The sequence below is a fragment of the Aythya fuligula genome, chromosome 1 (assembly GCF_009819795.1).
Source record: "Aythya fuligula isolate bAytFul2 chromosome 1, bAytFul2.pri, whole genome shotgun sequence".
NCBI lineage: Eukaryota > Metazoa > Chordata > Aves > Anseriformes > Anatidae > Aythya > Aythya fuligula.
Window position 1 is genome coordinate 79,778,366 of NC_045559.1, and position 26,479 is coordinate 79,804,844.

The 26,479-nt window shown below is 43.9% G+C and overlaps 1 protein-coding gene across 1 annotated transcript in view; it reads left to right on the forward strand.

The window, feature by feature from the left end:
• Nucleotides 1-260: 260 nt before the first annotated feature.
• CCND2 (cyclin D2) overlaps nt 261-26,479 on the forward strand; it is a 35,571-nt gene continuing 9,352 nt past the window's right edge. The window contains 7 exon segments of the mRNA XM_032196135.1: nt 261-392; nt 395-492; nt 494-514; nt 2,018-2,131; nt 2,133-2,234; nt 4,900-5,059; nt 16,428-16,576. Of these exon segments, the coding sequence (XP_032052026.1) occupies nt 320-392; nt 395-492; nt 494-514; nt 2,018-2,131; nt 2,133-2,234; nt 4,900-5,059; nt 16,428-16,576 (717 nt within the window). The 5' untranslated portion in view covers nt 261-319.

Sequence of the window (26,479 nt, forward strand, 5' to 3'; positions counted from 1 at the left end):
AAAAAAAAAAAAAAAAGCGCGTTTGATGTTACGTCTGACCAGCTGCTGTTCTCCATAATAACAAGAGAGAGAACTGCCTGCCCTGGCGAGTTGCGTCACTTTGCTTCAACTTTAGGCTAGAAATCAAGAGAGGGAGAGACGAGTTTCAAGGGAGGCAGGATCGAGCTGGAAAGCCCTGCCGTCTTCCTCCCACCCACCTACCCCTCCTCCTTTACCCCTCTCCTTTCCCCACCCCCTTCCCCCCCCCCCCCAAAAAAAAAAAAAAAAAAAAAAAAAAAAAACTTTTCCATCAGAGAAAGAGGGAGATCTCTTTGGAAACATGGAGCTGCTGTGCTGCGAGGTGGATCCCATGAGGAGAGCTCTGCCTGACCCAAACTTGCTCTACGACGACCGCGTTTGCACAACTTACTAACCATCGAGGAGAGGTATCTGCCCCAGTGCTCCTACTTCAAGTGCGTCCAGAAGGACATCCAGCCCTTCATGAGGAGGATGGGTGGCCACTTGGATGCTGGAGGTTCGTATTTGCTGGCCACCACCGGCCCCTCTGAGCCCCTGCCCGCGGGGGGCTGGGGTGCAGCGCCCCTGCCTTCGCTGCCCCTCTCCTCCTGCAGCCTCTCGCCCCCCGGTCACCGTGGGTTTGGGGTTGGTTTTTTTGTGTGTGTGTGTGGGTTTTCTTTTTCTTTTTTTTTTTTTTTTTCTTCTTCCTCGGTGCGGTGGGGGAAGGGCGCGGGGAGCATCTCGCAGCCCGCCCTGGCAGTCAGCCCTGCCGGGGGGCTGCCGCTTCTGCAAAGCGGGGTGCAGCGAGGGGAGGAAGTGGGGGGGGAGCTGGGCAAGTCATTTGCAAGTAAAAGAAAAGAAAAGCCGCCTCCGGCTGCAGGGCGGCTGGAGCGCGGCTGGAGGCGCCTGAGATTGAGGCTTTTCTGGGAAAGGGAGCTGCGCCTGGGGCAGGGCGAGGGGCGGGGGGTGACCAGTGCCCCCCACGTTTTTGCCCAGCGAGGATTTCATGCCCACGTATGCAGCGGTTAGGACGTGCCTTTTTTCGCCATGTTGAGCTGCGTGCAGCTGCTCGGAGGCGCTGAGCCCGTCTTCACCCTTCTTTCCAAGAAGGGGCTCCGGGGGGGCCCCCCGCCGCTGCACCCCCGCCCCCCCAAATGCAGCCAGGGGCTGCAGGGAAGCCCAAGCAGGCGGCGGACACCTCCTGCACCCCAATCCTTAGCGTGGGGCGGCAGCGGGCCCGCAGCCCCGCATGCTTGACTGCCTTGCCCTAGCCCCTACCATCAATCAATTTGCCCACTTCGGATCTCTTTTGGGGGGGACTTTTCCCAGACAAACCCCCCCGGGTTGGAAAGAGCAGACCCTCCGCTTGATTTTCATGTGCGATTTGTGCGGTTTCTCCGCAGCGCTGATTTTTAGTAAATTTTTGAAATAATTTTCTCAGCGCTCGCCTCCGCTCTAAGGATTCAGGCTGCTCGGGCTCTCCCCACCCCACCTCGCCCTCGCTGTGTCTCCCGTCCTTCCCCCCCGCACAGATCAGGGGCGCAGAGCTGGGGGATGCCCCCCGGGGAAATTTTTGCATTGTCGGAAACGATAGGGGACCGCCCCTGGATGCCCATGGCACCAAAACCGGGACCTCCAGAGGTGTTTTGATATTTTTATCGATTTTTGAAAATATGACGAAATCAAAAAAAAAAAAAGAATTGGGTCGCAAAAAAAAAAAGTCGGAGGCTGATCATTGCTGCTGGATGGGGCTTTTCGGCTCTCCCACACAGTGTCTTGAATTCATTTCTTACTGAATGAACTAAAGGAAGATGAAAGCCGATTGCAGCCTTCCCAGCCTCTCCAGAGATCTCCCCCTCCCCCAAAATTTAGCTCCCCGGGAAACAAAAATAGCAGGAGCTGCAGCGCACAGGCAGTGGTGTGTTTTGTGGGGTCACTCGTTTATTCATTTTTTTATTTCTTGTCTCTTTCTCTGCCCCCCACCCTCCCATCCTCCCCTCCCCACGCTCCTTGCTTGCAGGTCTGTGAAGAGCAGAAGTGTGAAGAAGAAGTTTTCCCTCTGGCAATGAATTACTTGGACAGATTCTTAGCTGTGGTGCCCACTCGAAAGTGCATCTGCAACTGCTGGGGGGCAAGTGTGCATGTTCCTGGCCTCCAAGCTGAAAGAGACAATCCCCCTCACAGCAGAGAAGCTGTGCATATATACGGACAATTCCATCAAACCCCAAGAGCTGCTGGTAAGCAGCCCCCTTCCACCTTCAGCACACCCATCCTCTGCATCAGCTCTTGCGCTGACAGCTGTCCCCTTGCCTCTCCCTCTCTTCCACAGCCAGCCACCACTTTTGCCACCCTCCCCCCACGCTCCCCCCTTTTTAAAATCATGCTTTCCACTTTTTTTTTTTTTTCCTTCACACGCTCTTCCTGAATTGTCAAAAGTGCTTAGAGCCACCGTGTGATGGAGCGGGGCCGCCCAGATCCTGCGGGCGCACTGCACCCCCGGGGCTGGGGGCCGCTGGCGGTGGCAGCGGTGGTGGGGGTCCTGGGCTCCCCTCCTTGCAGCTTCTGCCCCCACCCTTGGCACCCCCCGTGCAGTTCCCTGGGGCTGCCCGGCTGCTGCTCCTGCTGCTCCCGCATTTCCCCGGGGGAGCCCCGGCCCCACGCGTGTGCTTGCCCCGCGGCGGGGGCGCTGCTGCGGGCGGCCCGGCGCGGCTCAGCTCGGCTCGGCGCGGCGCTGCGGCTCCACCTGGCGGCAGACACGCGGAGCCGGGCATGACTTCACCCCTTGAAACGCTGCCAGGCGGCCCCAGGGAGGAGCGGGGAGGGAGAGCAAGGGGGGGGGGCAGCCGGATTTAGGGCCCCGTGGCCGTCTTCGCCCGGTGGTGCAGTGGCGGGGCGCTGCGCCTAGCTGCGGGGCTTGCTTGGCTGCAAGTGGCGGGGTGCCGGTGGGCAAGGTTGGGGTGCCGGGTGCTGTGCGGCTGATGAACGGTGGGTTGGTTCGTGCAGGGGGTTCTCGGCAAGGCAGGTGATGGGGGGTGGAGTTTGACCCACGAGGGAAAGGGGCTTGGCGTTGGGGGATTCAAACCAGACACTGGGAAAGCAGAAACAGAAAGAATCACGGTTATTCAGGGGAATGCTTAATATGTGCAGAGTGGCATAGAGCGGGAGTTTGGAGCAGATGATCTCGGAGGTCTTTTCCAAGTGTAACGACTCTGTTCAGCCTGTCAGAGGGATGCACGCTCGGCCCGGTAGCTTCATTTGCACAGACGCTGGTGGATGTGCATAGTTAGCTGAATCCCACGAGAATTTCTCCTATGAATCACTGGGTGAAGCCAGTGGGAATTCCCCCTGGGGAGGGGCCAGGAGCTCATGCTTCTGCAGAATAAAGAGCTCTGTGCTGCAAACCCTGCCATGGCTGTCACAGGCATTAGGTGTCCCACTGGTGACACTGGCTGTTGCAGGAAGCGCTGTGGACCCTGTGCAAGAAGAGGAGCACAATGTACCTCCCTCTTCTTGTCACGTCATTTAACCTTGCGTTCCCTCTACCCAGTCTTCCAGATCGCACCATTATGTGCTTTTCTGGATCAGAATCTATTGTGTTGGGAAGATCAGACCTTAGTTAACGTAATTGCCATTTTGTTAAAACACCTTATTTTTACTTTTTTTTTTGGGGGGGGGAGGGAGGGAAGAAAAGAAGCATCTGTTTTTTGGGCCCTGTAGGGGGTAGGTACGTGAATGTGAGATTCCAAGCTATGGAGGGCTCTGTCATAATCCAGTAGGAATGTCTGTAGGAAAGTAACTTGCTGTTAGAGCAGATATCTATTCAGAGAAACAACTGCAGAAATGGCGTTGTGGGGTCCATGTTTATGTTTTCTCAGCAACACTGGTTGACGTTTCTGGGCTGCAAAATTAAAGGACGTTTTTTTCGACCTTGCCAGCTCTACAAACTTAGCTGGGGCTTCCCGCCACGCTGGGCTCCATCAGGCTAACGCATCAATCAGGACTCAAGAATCAGTGCATGGAATTTAGTTAATAGCTAATGGTTGATGCATGAGACAGAATGAGGTCCAAGGCCTGAGTTTTGTCTGCTCTGCGGGGCACTGTAAGGTATTCAAAACTCATTTTAAATGTTTAAGTATGCACAACCTAGCCCCACAGTCAGATCTGTTGATGAGGTACCGTTCCTGTGTGTCGTACACATTGCAGGGAATGGCCAGTAGTTACATAGGTGCCCGAGTTTTCCTTTGATTTCACTGGGAGTTTTGGGCGTGCAAAGAATGTGGGACTGGATCCTACATGATTTATTGGCATATAATTTACACAGGCTACTTCTTGGCTGTGGTTATGTGCATTTCCTTTCTGCAAAGCCTGTCTCAGAGTAGTTTAAGCACCATCAGATTTATCTGCAGGAGCTTTTGAATGCAGTTTTGGAGAGAGTGCCATCAAATGAACTTCCCCTGTTTTGAAAAAAGAATGTATATCTAGGTTATTTTTGTGCGTGGTTATCTCGAGGGCTTTTAAATGGCTATAAAGTAAGGACTACAGTCATTTAAAAGAAGTTACTAGGAAAGGACCACAATGACCTTGGCAATATCTAATTGCAAGGCTAAACTTTCTGGGTGGGCATTCAACACTGGATACAAAAAAAAGTAAAATCTTGGCAGGAGCTGCCAGGTCTCATTATTTTCAGCAGTGCTTGACATTTCCAGTGGTTTAAAAAAAAAAAAAAAAGAATAAAAGAAAAAAAGCCAACAACTTCAAAGCAGTAGGGGCATACTGAAAAAAAATTGTTTGATCAGAACCAATTTAGCAGTGATATAATTACAATCAGATAAATAAGTGAAGTGTTTTCTTCAGACTTGATTATGGCTTTTCTTCTCTTCTTCCCCCACACAACTCTTGCAGGAATGGGAGCTCGTGGTGCTGGGGAAGTTGAAGTGGAACCTCGCAGCAGTCACCCCACATGACTTCATTGAACACATTCTACGGAAGCTGCCTCTACCTAAAGACAAGTTGCTTTTGATCCGGAAGCATGCACAAACCTTCATTGCCCTTTGTGCCACAGGTACGCCAAGGTGCCCTGGATATGTCTGCGTGAGATGTGATGGGAAGATTAGTCGCTGGTGGCACGAAAGCTTTTCATCCCTCCGTCCTTAGTATGGTGTGGGAAGAGCAGTTCAAGACAGTGGGACTTTGCAAAGGTGTTGTGCATCAGGTCCTCATACTGTGTATCAACAGTATCTTGTAAGGCACTTGCAGTCCTGTTCCTACTAATACATGTGGTGCTTTTGCTGTAGGCCAATAAGGCTGAACACCAGTGATTTCCTACTTTGCCTCATTCAGTAATGTTTTTAAAGAGCCACAGGTCATTTGTACGGTCCAATATGGGATAGCCAAATACTAGAAGCTGTAAAGCACGTTGCCCAAAATGAATGTTGTGTTCTGTAAAATGTTGTTAAACAGGACACTGGTTAACCAGTGAGATAGAGATTTTATTTTTAATATGTATGTGATCCTACTACATTACTGGAGCATAGGGAATAACAATTTTAAAAAGTAATTATTAAAAAAAAAAATATTTGGATTCTTTCTCTTGACTCCAAGCAAGCAGTGAAACTGCTCCCTTTTGTAGGGAACCATTATGCTTCCCTTTTGTCATATTTTTGACTGAATACAGTTTCTGAAGGCTTAGATAAGAAAAATGGCTCTGAAGGAATAGAAGTTTTTGCTATATATTTATATGTAAAATGCTATTGTTATTTTCTGGTGACTTTTAAAGGCTAAGTGTACTTTAAATTTTCATTCCAAGAATTAACTGTTAGACCACTTTATAGGAGTTAGACCTAAAGCAGATGAGCAGCATGCCATGTTTTACAGGGGTATTTCGAAGTAGTATATGGCTTAACATTTTGACTCTCTATTGTTTGATATACCTAACTCTTTGTGATGGGATTTGTGCATTGTGAGAACTGTTGCCCCCTGTGTGTTTGCAGAGGCAAATGGAAAATCAAATGCAGCTTTTGGGTAATACAAGTGTATGACTGTTTACTGCTATTTCTGCTTCTCAATGTTTGAGACTGTTTCTTTACAATGTAGGCCAGTTTTTACTACCTCAGTAGATCTTTTAGAGAATGCTTATATGGATTTTTCAGAGGGTAATTAACTTTTTGGTTACTGATTTGGTTACAAGATGCTGAAGCTTTTCCTTCTTTTTCCACTTCTGTGTGATCCTTTTAAGGCAAAAGGCCACAGAGATCAACAGAAATATTGCTCAGTGCCTGCAGGATCACTCTTGGTAATCCATCAGATATTTCTGGTCTAATTAGTAACTTATTTTGGTACATCACGTGTATATTGGCTTTGCATTTTCCCCCTACTTAGGGTTCATTAACCTGCTCTTTCCTTCTGCAAAAGGTGGTCTTTTCAGTGGTTAAAATTATTAGGATCATCATAATATCAGCCATCACTCTTCCAACATACTTGTATGTTGTCTTCTATACCAGCCCAGTTTTCCCTCTTCCATTGTTTTAATTTCCTAAAACAGTGTTTTATTTTGTTTTAAGAGGACATTGTCTTGAGTAACGTAGATTCCACTATGATTTACCTTTTCAAATTCTAGTCTGTAATCCTTTGCCCATGAAGTTTTCCAAGTAACCATACTATTGTAGGAGTGTGGCCATGAAGGAGTTTTCCAAAGGCCTTGGCTTCTTTCCATTCTTTGTCCGTGAGTTCCTTGATGGTTGGTTCCATGTTTTACTAGTCCATTTACTGAGCTCCAGAACAGCATTCTCTTTCTGCCACTTGGTCCAGCTATGCGCTTGTCCTCTGTTTCCCCTGTGTGATCTGCTTCTTGTGGTATCAAATGCATGAACTGAAGTCCTCTAGAGTTTAACGAAGCAAACGAGTCAAAGTTTCCTTTTTTTGCACGTTAAAGATGTAGGTATGGAGCTTCCCAGAAGAAAGGGCACAATGGCCACTGGCTGCAGTTTTTCCTTTTCTTACGCCCCATTTTCCACAAATTGCTGTGGCGAACATTTACGTCTGAGGTGGACCCACAACCCATCACAGCTTCAAAAGCAGATACCTTAACCAAGCCCCCTTTTCCCAGTTGTCTACCCTTATGCTCAGTTACTAGCAAGCTGCAACACTGTTATTGCATTATGGAAATAACGTGTTATTAATGCTTTATTTCCCTTTCACTACCAAGCTTTCTCAAAGCAATTCTTAACCTCCTCTGTGAAAAAATCCCCTTCTCATCAAACTTCATTCCAGATCCAGTTGTCATTTCCTTTTCGTGTCTTATTTGTTGCAGAGCTTCTCTTCATCCAGCCGCTGCATTTCTTCTTTCCCTTCTCCCTCAAAGCTTCTGCTCTTAGCCAGCTTGGGTTAAGCCTGTTTTTCATTTTCCCCATTTGCCTTCTTTCAGCTAGATGACCTTCTTTGACATGTGGATGCCTCTTCTTTGCTCCCTCCATGCATGTGTTTAGCCCAGTTTTGGCTCTTTAGTGTTACCAGACTTGACCTTGCTGGCTGGCTAATAGTTTTAGTCTTGTTTAATGTCTAAGAGACATTAGCACGCAATGTCTCTTCTTTTGCTTCCTGATTTATCTCAATGCTGCTTTACTCTGCTCTCAAGTAGTTCTTCTTTACTGTGTCATGTAAAGTCTGACATATTTTGATCTTTTCTCCTCTAGCTTGAGTTCTTCACCTACTGCTCCATTTTGGTTTCAGCAAAAGCTTTATACCAGAAATTCCCAAGTGTTCCTTGCCTTTGCAGAGCCAGCTGTGGTCTCAGTCCTGTGAGACTTCATGTCAGCAAACTGGGAAGGGGGCACTGATGGGTTGCTGGGTTGCGTTGGATGTTTAGGATCATTTTAATATTGATTCTAGTCTGATTTCTGTGTGAATAGTACACAAAAGGAAAAGACACTTCCTTTTGTATTTTGTATAACTGAGAATACTTTTGTATTCTCAGTTATGTTTTATCATTTTGGTGCTCTGTCTTATTTCAAGCCTGGTTCTGAAACAAGCTGCATGAATATAAATCCACAGCCTCTCCCCCGTCATTGTAGTGAGTAATGATTCACAATGAGCATGACTGAACTGGAACATATCCCTCCTTGCTTTTGGTCCCATCTGAACTTATTACTTCTAAGCAAGACAGAAGCTTATTCCTTGAACAAGAAGTTTTCTCTTTTCCCTGCCCTGCACTTGTAACACTTTCTGAAGCCTCGTTCTCCACCAGAAGGATCTGAAAGTGGAGCCACCCTCAGCCAGCTCTGCCTGTACTTGCAGAGCTGTGGCTGTGCACACAGGGTACTGGCAAGTGAGCAGAGCACAATCTGTTGACTGGGAATTGCCTGTGCATAGGACAGCTCTCTTCAAGCTGCCTCGCTAACTGCACAATAACACCGTATAGACTGATACTGTGCTGACATACTGTGTCTTTCACAGTGTCATTTGTTTTCTTACCCTGCTGGTGGCTACCCTATGTGAGCTAAACTCTACTTCAGGAGCCCTGTGAATTTCAAAGGCACTAAAAAGTTAGTGCAGCAAGACTCCCTGCCCTTACCATATGCTTGGTACAACAGATGTTTTACCTCTTTTTCAGCTTGAGAGGATCCTGTTTATCTGCTTTGCCCCCCACAAAGAGACCATTCTTCTTTTGCTCTCTTAAGTCACTGTCATTTGCTGTTCTTATCCTACCTCCCGTCTGTTTGTTGCTTTTCACTCTTCATTTGTCCTGCAATGGGCTTACCTCTGTCTCTTCCCATAGCACTCCACAGTTTGGAAATTTTTCTAGGGGGTCATCCATTTGCTTGTTTGTGTTGCTCTCCAAGCCATGGAGTCACTCCTGGAGGAGCAGGAAAATGCCCTGGCTGCAGAGCTGCATGCAGAGCATGCCACACTGCAGATGGAAGGAGGACTATTCATTATTTCCTTGACTTCAGCTTGCCCTCCATTTCTTCTTCCAGGTTGTTCAGAGTTGCAGATGCTTGACTGCTTCCTTAAGTTATGCTCTCTCGTTGGAGGCTGTATGTGACACTGTTTTGGCACAGGGTATATATGTATATTTTTGTCTCAGGATCTACAAAAGAATGGGTTTTGAGGGTGGAGAGGATGTGCAGACCAGGACTCAGCAAGAGGAGCTGTGCTTCTCTGGGCAGAAGCAGTAATGGAGAGACTAATCACAGGAGGTTCTTGGTGTTTTATTTAAGTGGCATGCAAAACTTGGAAGCAGAAAGCTTTGTGGACTTGCAGAGACAGAAAGCAACTGTGTAGATCCCTAGACTCAGTTGTTTGCACATTCTCTTTTGTGCTTCAGCTGAGTCCTCTGGCAGGTGAGATGTTACCATAACAAATACAATGGAGCATCTCATGACTGGTGGCTTTCAAAATCTGTGTCTAGAATGAGCCTAAGAAACAGGAGGAAAATTTCAGCTTTAAGTCAGTTTTGTACTGTGTGCCAAACCTCTGCCCACTGTTTCTGGGACATTAATCATCTACATTTGAAAGCTGAGAAAGCTTTTTTTTTTTTTTTTTTTTTTAACTTCTGGGCCAAATCCGGGATCCTTACTCAGACAGAAGTTCTGTGGAAGTCAATGGGAGTGTTGTATGAGCAAAGACTGCACAGTGAGGCCTATAGCCATGCCGACCTGGAGGGTAACTACACAGAATGCTGTGTAACACCAAGAGGCATGTTTGGTCCTCAGGAGTCCTGCTGGGCAATGTGCTATGTGTCCTTATGCTTTTAGCCAATGTAAGACTTACTTGGCTATGTCTGTGCAGAAGGCAAAGGTGTGCTATGCATCTTAGCCAGGACCTGTTCTTCACAGAGGGGAAAAAAAGTCCAGAGAGGCTTTGTTAGATGCATTAATCTCATAGAAGGAAAATACGCATTGTAAAGTGATGGTGGTTGCACAAATGCTTCTTGCATTACACGTGTCAGAAGAAAAAATAACCCATGTGATTTTATTGCTAGACAAAAGAAGGCTTTTGCTTGTTCCTGGGAGAGGCAGCTCATATCAGTATAACAAACCTCCAGCAGAATGAGGCCACAAGAGCCATCACAGCTCCATTAGCAAGTAGGCAGGGCCTGGGGACTATTTCATATGAGCAGGCTCTCTCCTTAAGTTGTAGGACCCAACAAATCTGGAAAGATGATGTGGAATGAAATTGAGGAAGAGAGCCTTTGCTGATACAAGCTAGTATATTTCCTGAGCTGGAAGATAAGTTGTCCTTCCTACCAGCTGCACATTTGACCTTTTGATGGTTCAAGTGTTAATATAATCCTGATCTTGGTTAAGCTACCTTATTGAAATTGCAGATCAAATGGCAATAATAATCAGTACAAATAGTTATTCAGAAATAGAGCTTATGATTTAATCTGCAGCTAATCAGTATGCTGCATTGAGTGCCTGTATACTTTTCTATGTAGAGTGTTCAACAAGTTTTCCTGTCTATACTTCACTCAGAAGGTTGTGCGATAGCATTAGCATTTAGGATACTTCAAAGTATAAAGTCCAATCTTTTTAGCCTTACTGTAGCCCAGGAACAGAATTAGGTGTCTTCCCTGCCACCTACTCAATGGATAGAAGCACTTACATCTGCATCCTGTTTTACTTGATAGTTTTTTCTTTTGTCATTCTTGGCACTGGTATACCTTTTTTTTTTTTTTTTTAAGTGCTAAGGAGTCAGTTGGTTTTGCTTTTAAAAGCAGAAATTGTTAACATTGGGAAAAATTGTTGTATCTCGCAGAATTACAGGAGTAAGAGATAAAATGGCCAGTGCAGTTAAAGCCAACTGGATTATTAACACATGAACACAGGAAATGCATTTGGATCAAAACAGGCAAGAATTAAATGCGTGACTTATATTGTTTCTCTTACAGCTTTATTTTAAACTTACCTTCTAAAATAAAGATCCATGCTTATCCTCATAGTAAAATCATTGGCTATGTGAAGTTCGATGCTGAATGAAATCAGGCTGATAAATGTTGATAAGAATTATATAGCAATTTATAAACTGATGTTGTTGAGGATCATCGTTGTGTTCTCCTGATGGAGATAACATTTCTTTTTTTCCTCCCCCTGTGATGTGCCCCCTGAGAAGCATTGCTTTCCTCTAGGTAGCGCTTTCCAATTCTGCATTTGCAGCTCTGCAAACAAACCTCTATTAAATCCTATAGATGAAAACTGGCTGTTAAAATAGCAACCTGCAACCAGAACAGCAACAGGGATCATTGTGAGAAGGTGGAGTTCCCACCTGGCTTTGGCACACAGAGCACGTCCAGCCTGGGTATTTGTCAGTGCTCTTTTCCTTCCGGCAGTTTTCCTTTATTGGCTGTGAGTTAGGGCTTCCCCTTGCAGGACCTCTCTGGGTTCCTGCCTCTGGTTCTCTCCTGCTTTAGTCTGACTGTCAACCGTTCATTTTCCTGGCTCAGAGGTAGTGAAGTCCACTGGATCTGCCTGCAGGAGTGAGCTAGCAAAATAGCTCAGCTGTGGTGTGCAGGGTCCTAGCACCTGACCGTCGGTCACATTTGCTGCACGTGCAGAAAAATGATCTTGGCATGTGCATACATTCCTGTCCTGGCTGTCAGTTCTAGCTTGAGTGCAGAAGAGTGCTGATTGTCCTTGGTACCCTGAATTTGCTCTGGTTGTCTGGTCCAGAGGTGGCTGTGTTTCAAATGGCACTTTCTTGTATTTGCTTTTTTTTTTTTTTTTTTTCCTCCAGTACTGAAGTTACCTGTAGGAGTCAGTGGGGTTGTGCAGGGTTGGTCCCAAGTTTTTAAGATCCTTTAGGAAAAAAGGTGGCATGGAAATGGTGATGGGATGGTTCATGGCATTTATTGCCTGGGAATAGAAGGCAAAACAAGTCCTGCTTTCTAACAACCCATTTCTTTCCTTAAAGTGTTTGCATGTTCTTATTCTCTTAGACTACATGTTGTTGTGCTACCCCTCTGACTTTCGAAACTCTTTCGTATTTTGCTGTGGAGTTGCATAAATCGCAGCAAAGTAAGAGTCAGAGCCATGCCTTGAGTACATTACTCTGGGTTCCCATAACCAGGGTTGCATATAGGTCCATAGCCATAGCCTTGCTTCAGGTGTCCAGTGCTTTTATAAGATGCCTTTGTAATTCAGGGTTCATGGTCTCCGGCAAGAATTTAAGTAAAAGTATATGTCTCAAATGTTTTAAGTTCTCTCTCTTTCCCCCTTTTATTTTGATTTTTTTTCCTTAAATGTCAAGGCAAGCTTTTGACTTAAATCTGGGGAAGTTTTGCCTGTGAGTAAGAATGGCGAGTTTGGCTGTTATCATGTGGGAAGTGGGACAAGAGCTTATAATCAAGAAATCATATATAGATATCTTGTTTCAAATTTCTTGATGGAATGTAAGAGACTCGGAGGGGGGTTCTGCATCCCCTCAGATACGGTGTTTAATATTTATTGCTTTCATTGCACCTTGACAAACACTTCACGTAGTTATTGCTTTGCTGAATATGGAAATATGTTAATTACGGCCTTTATTCCGCTGCCTGCTCTTTTCCTCAGCCTTTTCTATTCAACCCTCTAGGTGGCCCAGCACAATGTGGCTTCTTTTCTTTCAATGAGCTCTTTCCACACTAATAGGGTCCAGGGTGATGTGGAGAACCATGTGCACAAAATTGGTGCACCACCCCCCATCCCTTTGTGGGCATGTCAGGTTAAATTCATATCAGCAGGAGGGTCACTGCCATGATTTTCAATAGCGTGAGATGAGGTGATGACTTCAGACAATGGCGCCACACTCTCCAGTTGGAGACACTTGCCTCACCAGTTGCAGTAGTTAATTAATATGCTAAAAATAGGAGCCAGTGATACAAATCGCTGCCTGTTGTACAACAAAGACTGGGCATGTGTAGCTTTGATAGCCAAGTTTATGGTGCTTGTTATGGAGGGAAGTTAGTTTAGAGCTAGAGGCAATGTAAGACTTTCTGGATGCTGAGCTTTAGTCACTCTGGGCCTCTGGCCATTCGCTCGCTGTCTCATTTGCATTATGAATGACATTAAGGGAACTAACAAGGTTATTGGGCATAGAAACGTTCTCATGTGACCCCACGTGGAAGCAGACCTACAGCAGTGCTAGTTGGCAGGGGCACTGTGGCTCTTTATTCAGCTTCCTAGGAAGACGGTTTCTGGAAGTACATAACTTGTAGGTATAAAATCAACCACGAGAAGACCGGCATTTGAATAATGTGGAGGTCCTGATGTAAGCCCCTAGGAGGCGAGGAAGTTCAGAGGGGAGGCTGAATGCGTGTTGTTCGCTCATCTCATTGAGCCTGGGCTGTGATGAGTGTTGGGAGAGAGACACAGGAGCTCCCTGTTGATGAGATCTCCTCTGCTAGCCGCTGGCAACTGGGGGAAGCTACGCTATGAGGACACTTGTGAGGCATGGGTCCACCTGGGCCTCCAAGGGGATCTGTTTCTCCCAGCTGCAGATGCAATGGGTGGGAGTGGAGGCATGTTGTTCTTACCCACTGCATTGTAGCTTCTATATGGACTGTCCAGACTTTGTTGGAGTTATCTTTTCCAAAAGATAACTGCATCTTCCCAAAAATTGTGGCAAGGAGGAGTAGATTATGGAAGATCCATGGCCACTGGCAGGTCTCTAGTTCCATGCATAATTAGGACACAGTTTGGTAAGTCCAAAAACAAATGCTGGAGTTGCGTCTCAGCTTATGGCCATGTTAGTCAATTGCAGCCTCATTCATGCCCCATAAGCACACGGGGTTTGCACTCGCCGTTTTTCTCGTCTCCTTCATTTTATGCTCACATGTACTTCAGCAGGCATTGTGCCACAGCCTGCTTTGTCCCCTGTGGTATCAGCCAGGAGCACTGTTAGTTCCCGTGTCTTTGTGCTGTACGTGGAGGTGAAACATGCTGAAGTCAAAGGGCTTGAATGCCTTGTTCCCAGTTGAGGAGAGTTCCCAGCAGAGCTAAACCCAAGCAGTTGCAGTGTGTACAAGGGTAGAAACAGATCAATGGAGATGCATCCTTCTTTAATTCATCCATTTCTACAGAAATTAGTGGGGTTACTCATGCTCTGTAGGAACAGATTTTTGGGATGCTAAGTCTGTTCTATAAATGTTGTTTGAATATTTTAAAATGTTATAAACATTTGTTACTTGCTCCATGGACTGGGAGAAGACTCTGGACAGTAATTAAAGCACATAAACATTTACGAGCTTTACAGAAACGCCTCTTTATTAGTCCTGGAACTGTTCCTGGTTTTCATGTTGGACTTTGTAAACTGGTGGCCCGTGCTTCTTCCGTGGAGCCGCTAGCTACCAGATCAGTCGACAGGAATGAGCTACAGCAAGGCACCCAGAGCTGAGTCCCAGGGCTCCCAGTAGGTAGCCGTGAGTAGGAAAAGAGGCAGCATGGCACAAAACAAGGGCCATTTTGAACATCCGTTTTCAAGCAGGATGAAAGAAGAAATGGTGAGTTCTGCTTAAAATCCCACTGTGTTTATGGCCTGCTCTCAAGGTCTAGCCCAGTAATAACCACAACAGCAGGCAGAGGCACTGAGCAGAGCACAGGCTCCTGCTGAGAGTGCATGTGCTCTGTATCAGGTAGCACTATTTGTTCTCCCTGGTCTCCCACTTACAGGCTGGGGGATGCTGTCCTATGCTGCATAAATTCACATGAGGTAAATGTGAAAGATTGATTTTGATGGTGGAAGTGTAATTCCTTTTACATTGGTGGCGTCATTTGTGATGCATGCTGAGATCAGCATTCGCCAGGCAATGTCCAACACTGACAAGAAGGGGGGTCAAGACTTTCCTGATGACTTAGTTGTTAATTTGGGCACTATTATGATTTCCAAGGCTATTGGCTTTCTTATATATATAGTGAGTTACTACTACAGAAGTGTATAATTGTTATTTTTGTAATAATAGCAGTCCATACTAGTTGTTTCTGTCAGTGGGAATTTGATCATTCAGAAGTGTTTGTCTGTGTGTGATGTCTGCTGAGCTTTCCTGGGAGGAAGGACAGTGGTGGGCATGCAAGTGGTCATCTCCCAGTGGCTCCATGAGACAGATAAGTCTGTGTGAGCATTTCAGCTCCTCTCTTTTCTCTCCCACTTTTAGCTCCCCTTTTAGCCCCCCTCCAGTCCATATGGTTCAATAATATCACCAGAGTTCCTGTCTTCGGTGAATTCTGCATTCCTTTTGGATCCCAGGTACATATTACAGCCTGGAGAAGAACATGCCATCTTCAGAGCTATTCCTGTGCCTGCTGTCTCAGTACCTGGGAGACTGAGAAAGAAACCTCTGTGTGTTTGAAACTTCTTTGGTTACACAAAAATCAGCAGGATTACAGAATTTGTGCTAGCTGTCTTCAGACTTGGGATGTGCCCTTAATGGAAGGACAGTTTTCTGTGAAGTGTCTGTATAAATAGACTAAATATGTTGATAGCATTTCTTTTATATTTTTACTAGGATTATTATTTTTAATCTGGGGAAATACTTGGATTTCCTCTTCTTTCTCCTCCAGTCCTTACAATCGAAAAGTGGTAGAGAAGGGTTTAATAATGAGTTACTGTTGAACAAACAACTTGCAAATCAAATTTAAATTTAGGAAGATATTTTTAACCTAGAAAATCTGGGAATGGTGTTTAGTAAAGGAAATACAAGTTACCAAGCGCCTATGCAGTATGGAAAAGCATAAAGTGGCCTTAGAAAGGTCACAAGAGCATTCAGTTTTATTTTCATTTCTCTCTTGATCTCCGCAGATGTGTGAGAAGTTTTGAAATGCATTTTCAACCTGATTGTTAAAAAGTAGTAGTAATGAGAAATGTGATCTTTGTTTTTTCTTTGATCACATAGCTATGGGCTGTAAGTGTTCTCACTTACTAATTGCAAAGGTGTTGAACATAGAGCAGTAAAGATGAATTGTTAATTAAAATCTCTTTCCCAGACAGTTTGTTAAATGCTGGAATTAATTAAGTCTTTAAAAACTGACGTGAATAAAAAATCTCAGTTCAGTCCTTTGTGATACCTTATTCCAGTTAGTTTCTGATTGTACATAGAGCTCTAGTGTGACCAAGACCCAAATTTCTGACATAAATTACAGAAAGCCTCCCTCTTCTTTTTCCTTTTTTTTTGTAAACTAAGAAAAGACTATTAAAATTGTCCAGGTTTATTTATGCATCAGTGAGAATAAAAGACCAAGCTGCATTTCCATCTTAATTTGTAGATCTGTTACACCTCCTTTGACTACTTGTGATGAGTAGTGTGACTAATGAGCTCAGTCAGACCAAAAAGAGTGGCACTTTTCCCTTTCTTCTACTTCCCCGTTTTTTTATTCTTGGGTGTGGTTTTTATGTTGATTGCCTGTGATGTTTTGTAGCTTTTCTGGTCCAGGCTTGACTAATTCCCAGATCTGTTCTTGCAGATTTTAACTTTGCCATGTACCCACCATCAATGATAGCAACTGGAAGTGTGGGAGCAGCCATCTGTGGCCTTCAGCTTGATGATGGGGACAGTTCACTCTCCGGTGACAGCCTAACAGACTTCCTGGCCAAGATCACAAGCACAGATGTGGTGAGTGTCCTGGATTCCTGTTCTTGTTTCACTTCTGAGAGCTCTGAGGAAAACTGGGCCATCCATCAAATGGGTTCTGATCCTGAAAGCCTGCCAGAGTGAAGGGAGGGAATAGCTCCTGGGGAGAGCAGGTTGTAGGTGTGGGCCCAGTGCCTTGGTGGAAGTGATCTGGATGTCCGGAGTTCCTTGGCCTCATGGGAATCACTCTTCATTCATGTTTTGTTCAGCAGCTATGAGGGAAGAGCCTGCTCTGCCTTGGCTGGTCCGAGTGCTTGGACCCACTCTTCCTACTGTGAATAGGCTTGCTATAGTGGGGAAGCCACCCTTAGTGCCCTTCAAGTGATGGCACTGGAAGGCAGACGGCATCCCTCGTGGCATAAGGTAAACACAGGGGCAGTGGTCCTGTGTTTCCAACCTTGAAACTGCTGTTCTGTCCCTCACTGAGAAATCTCCTAAAAATCCTTGACTTAAAGGAAGTGAATTCTGAGTTTACCTAATCCTCCAGCACTGGCAAAATATGAGGCAGGTGCAACCCAGACCATGTGGGTTTCCGTATATAACCTTGCTAAGCTCTCCCCATGAAGGGAATTTCTTGTATTGTCAGAAAATTAGGTTATCAGTAGGAGAGGTGAATCTGCTGGCAGTTCAGTGGTTCCTGACAATTAAGTTTAACTTCTGGTGGGTACCTACGAAAAACCCAAACAGGCAGCTCTGCTCAGCAGTCTGAGCAGAAAGCTGAGAGGACTGAAGGGAGTGTTCAGGGTACCTTTCCCCTAGGGGTTTTTCAGGGCACCTTTCCCACCAGTTGTACAGCTGTGTTGGTAGGTGGCTGCAGGTAGACTGTAAACTGCACTACGGGATAAACAGGAGCTTCACCTCCTGCTAAGGTGACAAGTTTTGCCATGGAGAAATACACAGAAAAGGAAAGAAATTGAGCGAGACTTTATGAAATGCAGGCTACTAATAATGCATTCTTACCATAAAAGTATCAATTTCCAATCTGTCAGCCTTAACATGTGTTAACCATAAATTGTTTTACTGCGTTTGCTTTGCAGAGTAAATACCCTGTGCAATTAGTAGATCTGTGATACAATTGTCAAAAGAAGTGTGTTTTTTTTTTTTTCCAACAAATGTTCTGAATTTTGGTTAAAAAGGAATAGTCCAGTTTGAGAAAAAGGGAATTTCACAATTTCTTTTTTTTTTTTTTCCTTTCAATCACTCTGAGCCTAATTTTAAAGTGCATTTTTGGATCTGCTCATTTCTTTTGATTGGAAATGAGTTCTGCAAAGAAAAAGGAACATTTACAATTCTGAATGCTTATAATGAAATTTAATGAACAGAAATTTAATGAACACTCATTTCATTGTAAGTGAAAATTTCACACAGGTGATTTGCCATTTTGTGCCTGTTTCATACGGGCACAGAAACAGCACTGGTATATTGCAATAAGCAGCAGGAACATACAAGAAAAAATGTATATGACAATTAAGACTGAATGGCTTGATGCAAGTAATTGCACAGTGCTCATTTGTACAGTTGTTCTATTTTAGCTTGAGTAAATCTATTGCATTTACTTAATATATGTGGAAAACAAGAATTACCAGTTATTGATATTGGCAGTTATTGGCTGACTGAAATTTTCTCTTTGGATGTTTTTTGATTGGATGAAACACAGTAAGTTTTGGTGTTGCATCCAACAAATGTCAGGCAGGACTCCTCTAGACATCAAGTGGATAGATATAAGCAGGACATTAGAAACTGGGCAGAGGAAGACCAGAACTTACAGAGAGACTAAGATCTCGTTAACACAGGTGCTGCTTCTGGCCATACTTGTGAGTGTCCACATAATAAGGAATATAGTTGGTGTTAGCCATTGAGAGCTTCTTGTATAATTATCAGTGATTGTAATGCCATGGGATGTCCATGGACTGATACTCCACAGCCATGATTTTGCTTGCTGCACAGCAAAGCCATATGAATTTTGTTTCTTGGCTGAAGCTTCTGTTGAAGCTCCTTGGCTGCTGCTTATTTTCCTGCTTGCTTTTGCTGATGGATGCCCACACAACTGTTTATGTCCCTACTTCAAAATCCATCCTGGAACTGATTGAGCATAAAGAGGGAAGGATCATTTGTTGTTTTGGAGTTGGTGGGGGGAGTTGCTCAGTTTCTAAGAACAGCCTGTGCTATCAGAGTCGGAGAGCTTTACAGATGCAGTCTTTCCATCACTAGACCACGTTCCCCATACTGGTAAGAGCTGAGAAACTCCCCATACTGGTCCAGATAAACTTCTACTACTATCTCCGCTTGTTGGAGTGGAGATGGCAGGGTAGCACTGCTGATGTGTTTCTCTCAGATGCATGTGGTGAGGTTTTGATCAACCATTGAGTAACTAGGCTCTATCTTTCTGGAAATGGCAGGGAGCTGTTCAAGGTCATTCTTCGTGTCTTCTGAGAGCTTCTGTTTGCAACCACAAGGATCTTTGTCCTTGCTCTTTTTTAGCATGGACAGGAGGTTTGGTTTGCAGAGACAACAGGCAGCTGACAATACTCAGGTGAGGGCAGGCAAACTCAGCATGTGGGCCACAAAAGTTGCGTCACTGGGATCTGGCAAAGTACTTGGATGTACCTAGATTCCACAATAACAGGGAAGAGAATTACCACCCTCAACTGCTTTTTTTGCCAGCAAAGAGGTTTGAGCATCACTTTATGATGCAGCCCTTGCCACAATAATCTGTTCCTCACTCACCTTTAGATTGGGTAATTTGCAGTTCATGCTGCATGGGGTGTATTTGGATAATGTTTAGAAACTCCAGTGAGGCTAGATGCAGCTGCTCGCTTGCACAGTCAATTGTCATGGTAGGGATTCAAATCACAGGTTTTCCTACTGCACCTCTCCATGTGTTTTTTTCTGGTTACTGGCTGGTTACACCAGCCAGTAACCAGTAACCTCCTTGAATCAGGATCCCAGCTGTTGTAGAAGTTGGCTCTTCCCATGCGCTGTTTGTGTACCGGGGATGTCTGCAAAGGCTTGTAAAGACAAATGAAAAGTCACAGTAGGGTGTCCTGCTGGTGGAATTTTCTTTCTCCTTGGTTTGGTGGAGCCCCTGTTAATTAACTTCCAGAGAATGTTGCAAGGGTATTACACAAGACCATGTTGGAAGGGGAATATATGGCTTTTTTTTTTTTTTTTTGCTGTCTTGGGAGTTTTTTTCTGGATTCCCTTCATTTGATATTTATGGATATACATTTAAAGCTCATTTTCTTTCTTATAGGAGATATATGAAGCTTTCTCAGGCTTCCCGATACTTCTTAATGTAATGCCCTTTTGCAACATCTTGCAGATTGGGCAAACTTTATCTCTCATGCTGAATTTTTCTATCCTGATTGTTTCATTCTGAAAGAAAATACCTGCCAGAACAGTTTAGTAGTTCTTAAGTGTTTAGAAGAAAAAAGATGTTGTCTCATTGAAAATTCATCATGCTTTTTCTTTGAAATTTAGCAGATGGCTTTTTGTCAGAAATGTGCTTTTTGCCATCCTGCTGAAAATCTTCCCAAATTTGGCTAAGCTTATATGCCTTTGGGAAAAAAAAAAAAATCACTCTCCCCAAATAACAAAGAACTCTTAACATTTTACTAGTCACATCCTCTCCAAGAGTCTGTCGGCACTGGGTAGAGACAAGCTTTCTTCTTTTTGCTCCTGGTCTCAGCCCACAGCAGCACAGACTTCTATGGAGACTCTCACTCAGCCTCCAAGTCAAAGCTCCAAGTCAAAGCACACTCAGTACAAAAGGAGCTTCTGGATAATTTAGTCACTGAAAAAAATCAAGTCTTTAAAGAACTTAGATGTGCGCTAATTTTTCAAGATACTTCCATGTGGCTAAACTTGGAGGATTCTCACTGTGGCAGAGCTGGCCCTAACTCAGAGTCTGTCTCCTCCAAAAATTTGAAGTTGCAGATCAACCAAAGTGAGCAAGAATTGTTAACTTGGGCAAAAATAGTGTATATTTCATTAGCCAGGTATTTGGAAATATTTTGGTAGATCTTTTCCCCGTGACATTTTTGTTGGAATCAGGCCATGAGCTGGAAAGTTTCACCCCACCTGTTAAAGCTTAAGGGAGCGATAAACAGCTGAAAATAGCTGAAAACAGGGTCTCAAAGAAGTATCAGGCAGTCTTAATAATAGGTAGTTATATCAGCCACATCTGTAAAATGTATTGTTGGTAAAAATGTACTGGCTGGATTGTGTAAGAGTCACCCAAGGCTGTGTTAATGAAGAGTAAAGACTATTGTACTATATTTTATGCTGGCACTTAATTAAAGTTGAATGAAAAGCTTCAGTTCTCTCACTTCCTAATTTCTGATGCCTGAAAGCTGTTTCTGCAGCAACACAATTAATTCATCGTCACTGTATGAATGATCTTGTTTTCAAGGGGAGATTAGAGAAGAGCAAGAATCTATAGCTCAGAGGTTTTAGGAGCATCATGCAGTGGAAAAGTGAGGTAACTTGCAGAGGTTACAGCTCTGCAGGGGAAAAATCTGTGCCTTTATGCCCCTTGTGCCTCCTCGTAGCCCACAGAATGCTGCACAGGGCTGGAGGAGAATCTTCCCGACGAGCAGGTCCTGAGGGCAAAGTGTTGCAGAGTTCTGCTGCCCAACAAGGGGTGCCATGGTGTTTCCTATGGGGTCCCCTGTGTTGCAGTTGACCTCCTAGCTCAGCTTGTAAATAAAATGAACTTTCCTGCTGCTCAGCCGAGGAACTCTGAGGAATGCAGGGACATTTCCTGAACCAGCCACCTTGGATGCTTCCGATATTTGAAACTAGTTCTCAGTTGTTCAGGAGCAAAGAGGTGTCTTAAAAACCCACATCAGCAAATGGGGGTGGGGGAAGTGTTGAGAGAGAGATTGCTTAGCGTGGAAACATAATGGGAAATTTTCATGAACTTAAAGAGAAATGTCGCTATCTGAGGTAAAGCATATGAAAAATTTCAGCTTCAAAGTTGCAAGCGTATGAAAACATACTCTTGAGAATGATAATGAAATCCTGCTGTAACTAAGCTGCACTGAGCTTTTCTAAACTTTTACTGTTCTACAGAGATAATTTGAGGGTGCTATCTGTTTGCTAGGAAATAGCAGCATAAACCAAGAAGCTGAAATCAATGGAGTTATTTTAGATTTACACTGGTGTAACTGAGAGTGGAGTTTGGCATATAGTGCTGTAATGTTTTTAATGGGTGTTTCATTAAGAATTAGACCAAAAATATGCTACTAATAAACACCATTTAATTTAGAACCCTGCTGCTGGGTAAGCAAAGAACCAACACGCTAGTGTTTCTTTCAAAAACACATGGATGATGATTACCCTCGTATGAATGCAAAGCAGTGCTCTGGGTTTCAGACAAGATAGTACAAGGCATCATGCCAGTATCGTTTTAATGATAACAGTGATTTATGATAAATAGCTGCCCCAAGCTATTTGTTGAAGGTTGAATCACAGTTTTGAAGAGGCAGTGACAATTAGCCCATGTAAACCTCAGTTTCATTACTCCTTTCACCTACCAAAATAATCATTAGGGAGTAACTCTTGGAGGAGTTTGAGAATGCTCATCGGTGTTACGGGTAGCAAAAATAGGCTCTGTATGGCATATCTGAATGGCCTTATCTGATAACTGTTTTCCCAAAGAGTTGATAAGATCGAGTCCAACACAGCTTGATGCAGTTTTGCAGGATGGGGATTGCACAGTGTGATCTGTTTTCCTGCCAGAGGGTGGGAACATTTCCTTTGCTGTTTCTTGAAGAGGAGAGGCTGGTAGGCAAAGAGTTAACAGAACTACTCACAGGAAGCACACAAGCTCCCTGTGCATCTCTTGGAGGATCATTGCAATGGAAAAATAAACAACTCAGGAAGTCACGAATTTCCAAAGCATCCCAGACGAGCACTCCAGTGTGCACAGTATCCTGTTCCCAGTGGAGCCAGCTGCTTCAGAGGAGGATACGAGCATTCCTGCTGTGTACAATTACGGGATATGAGGAAGGATAGCTGAATGGGTAGGGCATAAACCTGGCATTTTGAGACTTTGAGGTTAATACTCCGCCTTGTGACAGACCTGCCTTGGTTAAATCTCTCTTCACCTCCTTGGAAGAGCAGCCATCAGTTCAGTGTGTCAGCTTCCTAGCCACATGTCTGGAAACTGCCTCTCTGACCTTGCTTGAGAGCATTCTCATAAAGCATGGCACACGTAGACATGATTTAACCTGGTTATTGCTTGCATTTCCCTTGAGTCTGTCCAGAGACTGCCTTGCCTGCATTTTCTGTTGTGCCACAGACCTCCTCATGGAGAAGTATACTGAGGATTCCAAGGTGCTTTAGAAACTACAGTAGTGGTAGGTAGATGAGCTCTTTCCTGTAACCTTGGAAAAGAATTTTATAGGCAGAAATTAGTGAGAATTAGGGTTATCTTTAAAACATAGTTATGTACTTTGAGCATAGTTATGTGCTTTGAGCAAAGGGTTATTTTAAATGATCTCCACAGTTCCTTTCCAACCTCTTAAGTGCACTGAAACACAGAAATGATTATCTCATGTTAAAAATGTGTTCAGATTATATCATTGATAAAAACCGGCAAGGTTAGATCTAAAATTAAGCTGGTTAGTAATTGCTTGTGGAAGAAACTCTGTAAAATGATAGCAGCCAGAAGCATTGGTCAGGTTCAGTCTGTGTGATAATGAGGTTTATGTGCACACATCTTCCTTCTAGAGCCCAGCTTTCAGGGTTGCAGCCCTGAAATGACAAAAGTTGTTGTCCTCCCCTGCATCAGCAGTAGGGGAAGGGTTTTCAGGCAGAGCCAAATGTAGGCTTTTATGCAGGCACAAGTCCCTTTAAAAAGTCTGTTCCCTGATGGGAACTGGTGTGTTCTGAGTGGTTTTGAAAATCCAAAGCATATTTAAGGGCCTGAGGTAGAAAGAAAAAGGAACCAAGCTTTTCTTAAAGTCTTGTCAAAACAGCTGGCTATGAGCCCTTGAAAATGTGGAGTCAGGCTGTTTTGAAGACTGGATCCATAATAAATTACATTTAAAATATCTCCACTTACATGTGCTACATATGTTAGTGCTGGGATTTTTTTTTTCCAAGGTCTGAAAAGTTCCTTCATAAATATCCTTGCAAATTTTTGCACGGAAATGGCATTCAGAACCACCATACTCACTCAAGAATTCATTTTCTGTTGAGCTGCAGTATAAAATCATGGAAATCTATCTTGAATGGATAGCATTTGAACATTGTCCCTAAAGCACATACACTATTTATTCTCTCCTTTGTAGTGTTCAGGGCCTGTGGTTTTGGAACCAAGTAACAGGACTTGCTGTATCTTATCCTGCCTTATTTGTTGCAGACCACATTTTGTATGCAAGGAAACAACAGACAAAATAGCCTCCAAAGAAAGGAAGAATGAGATAGTTTCCTAAGTTGTCTTTGCCTGAGTTGGCAGCTGCTCTGGTTCATTCAGCTTTTTGTTCCCCAGTGAGTGCTGTGCGTGTGTAGTAACAATGGGGTGATGCAGTTACACTGTAGGCTAATAGCGGAGTTCCGTCAAATCCATTCATAAATGCAGAGGAGGGTGCAGTGCTGTGAGAGCCAGCCAGCGCGCAGAGGAAGTGAGGCCCCCGAATAATGAGCTCCACATCACAAACATAGCTGTCAGAGCTCAAGGGTTGGTGATAGACTGCGATCATCTGGTTGGAGCCTTGCCCCAACCTACGCTGCTGCAGATGTGTGACCTGCTCAAGTTGACAGGGGAAGCTGATAGCAGCCGGCAGATTCCTTTCTGTATATCCTCTGCTCTGATGCGGCTTTCTGTAAGGCAGGCAGGTTATTACAGCTTTCTCCAGAAATTCCATTTTTTTTAATAAGTGATCACAACATTTAGTGCAGCAGTGTAAAAACTAAATTCACAGCTCTCATCTGACAGTTGCAGAGTATTCTTCTGCATGTTGGAGAGAGATTATCAACTAGAAATCGCAAGTCACATTAAGCAAGGAGTATAAATTCAAGCATGGCATCTGCCCCTGGATCACCCTGCCAGTGTTTTGGCTTTACTCTCACTTTTTCCAGTTCTGAAAACATTGTTCTCTTCTGTTGCTATGAGAAATACCACAGGAGCAACAGGAAACCAGCAAACTGGCTGTTTAAGCAAACAGTGGAACTGAATCTAGAAAGTATACTGTTGAAAGTGCTGAAAAGACTGAAAAATTGCAGAGAAAAGTGTGCCATCTTTCAGATGCTTAATGCTAGCTATGCTATATATTACATTATTACAATAATGTAACAATAGTGAGTGAAGAAATTCTGGCATGGATATGAATTTTTTTTTCAAGTGAGATGTCCTCATTAGTCTGCATGAAATGCTCTTTGGAACAGCAAATTACTATTCTCTGTACTTTGTAGATGGAAAAACAGAGACATAGAAGCTTATCTGTAATTGATGCTATTTGTTACAGTAGCAAAAATAGGCACATTTAGGAGGGAAAATATGTCTGTTTTTAAACTGCATCCATTAGATGTGAGATCACTGAGATACAATAAATGTAGTAAATGGGCATAATATTCCTGCAGCTGCTTTTCAGGCTCTTGTTTGGGAGAATGTCAGAGAGCTAAAGGACAGTGTTCTGCAAACGAAGGCTCTAGTTTGGGAAGGAATCCCTGTTTATGTCAACAATGAAGCATGTGCTTTGGAGAAGTTTGAATTGAGGCCTAAATGTGAACCAGCAGAGGAATCCAGCCCTCTTTTGTATCTAGGAATACGGATGACATGTTTCATGCTGGAATTAATGTAAATCCCAACTTTTCAATGCATGTCTAACTGCTGCTTTCTTAAGTTATCCAAGCAATGATTTCATGACAAGCAAACAGTGTTGTCACTTAAAACATCTCCAGCATCCTTGCCATTTATCATACCAAGTCTTGCACCTAAAACAGTCCTTTCTGGTTTCCTTTTTGCAATTAGTTTTAAGAAAGAGGAAGAGATCTTTAAAGCAGTCATCAGGGGTGTTAACAGTTATTTGTGAAGTTGTTAAGTTGTTAATCTATATGTAGAAAGCTTTAACACAAAAAAAAAAAAAAAAAAAAAAAAGGGCCAGAAGAATTTTGCAGTGTTCTCAGCTTTGGCAATTTCAGCACACAGCAAAGCATTCAGGGTTTGTATCCAGGCTTCTAAATCTTGTCAGGAGATGCAAGAGGATAAAGAAGTACCCGGTGCAGCTACAGCTCAGTATTTTGGATTATTTGTGTGCATATGTTACATATATATTTATATATAACAACAGCCCTACTGTTACTCTTCTGCTGTTGGTTTTAAGAGAGTAGGGCTGCTGTTCGGTTTTCTGAAGTCCTTGAGAAATGACGTGCGCCATGATTTAGTGTGATTGCCCTCAGCCTTGTCATTGCAAAGGATTTAATGAATCTCCCTTGCCATTGACCTAAGCTCGGCACAACTTGGACTGTAGTAGCAATGGCTGGCGTGTTGGTCACTGTCAATTGGAACTGTGTTTTCACTGGAGCTGCCAAGCTGTGCTTTTGACAGCTAGATGTCCATACTTCCCTGGTAGGAATCTGAGATAGGGTATCGCTTCTCCTCAGTCATTTCCCACTCGTCTATCAAAGCTATTTAACTGAATTGGGCTTCTGTTGGTGCTGGCCTTACTCTTGGACTTCTTGGTAAAGCTAAGATCTTGTCAAGAGTTAGGTAATATTTAAATTTAGCAGAATTAAAATGGAATGTTGTTAGAATAATAATTTTGCAGTCTGGGTTCTTCTTAAAATGATGTTGTAACACATCTTCTCTGTACATTGGTATTTCCATATGAATGCCATCTTGGATAAGCAAAACAGTGCAAGGTTCAAACGAGTTTA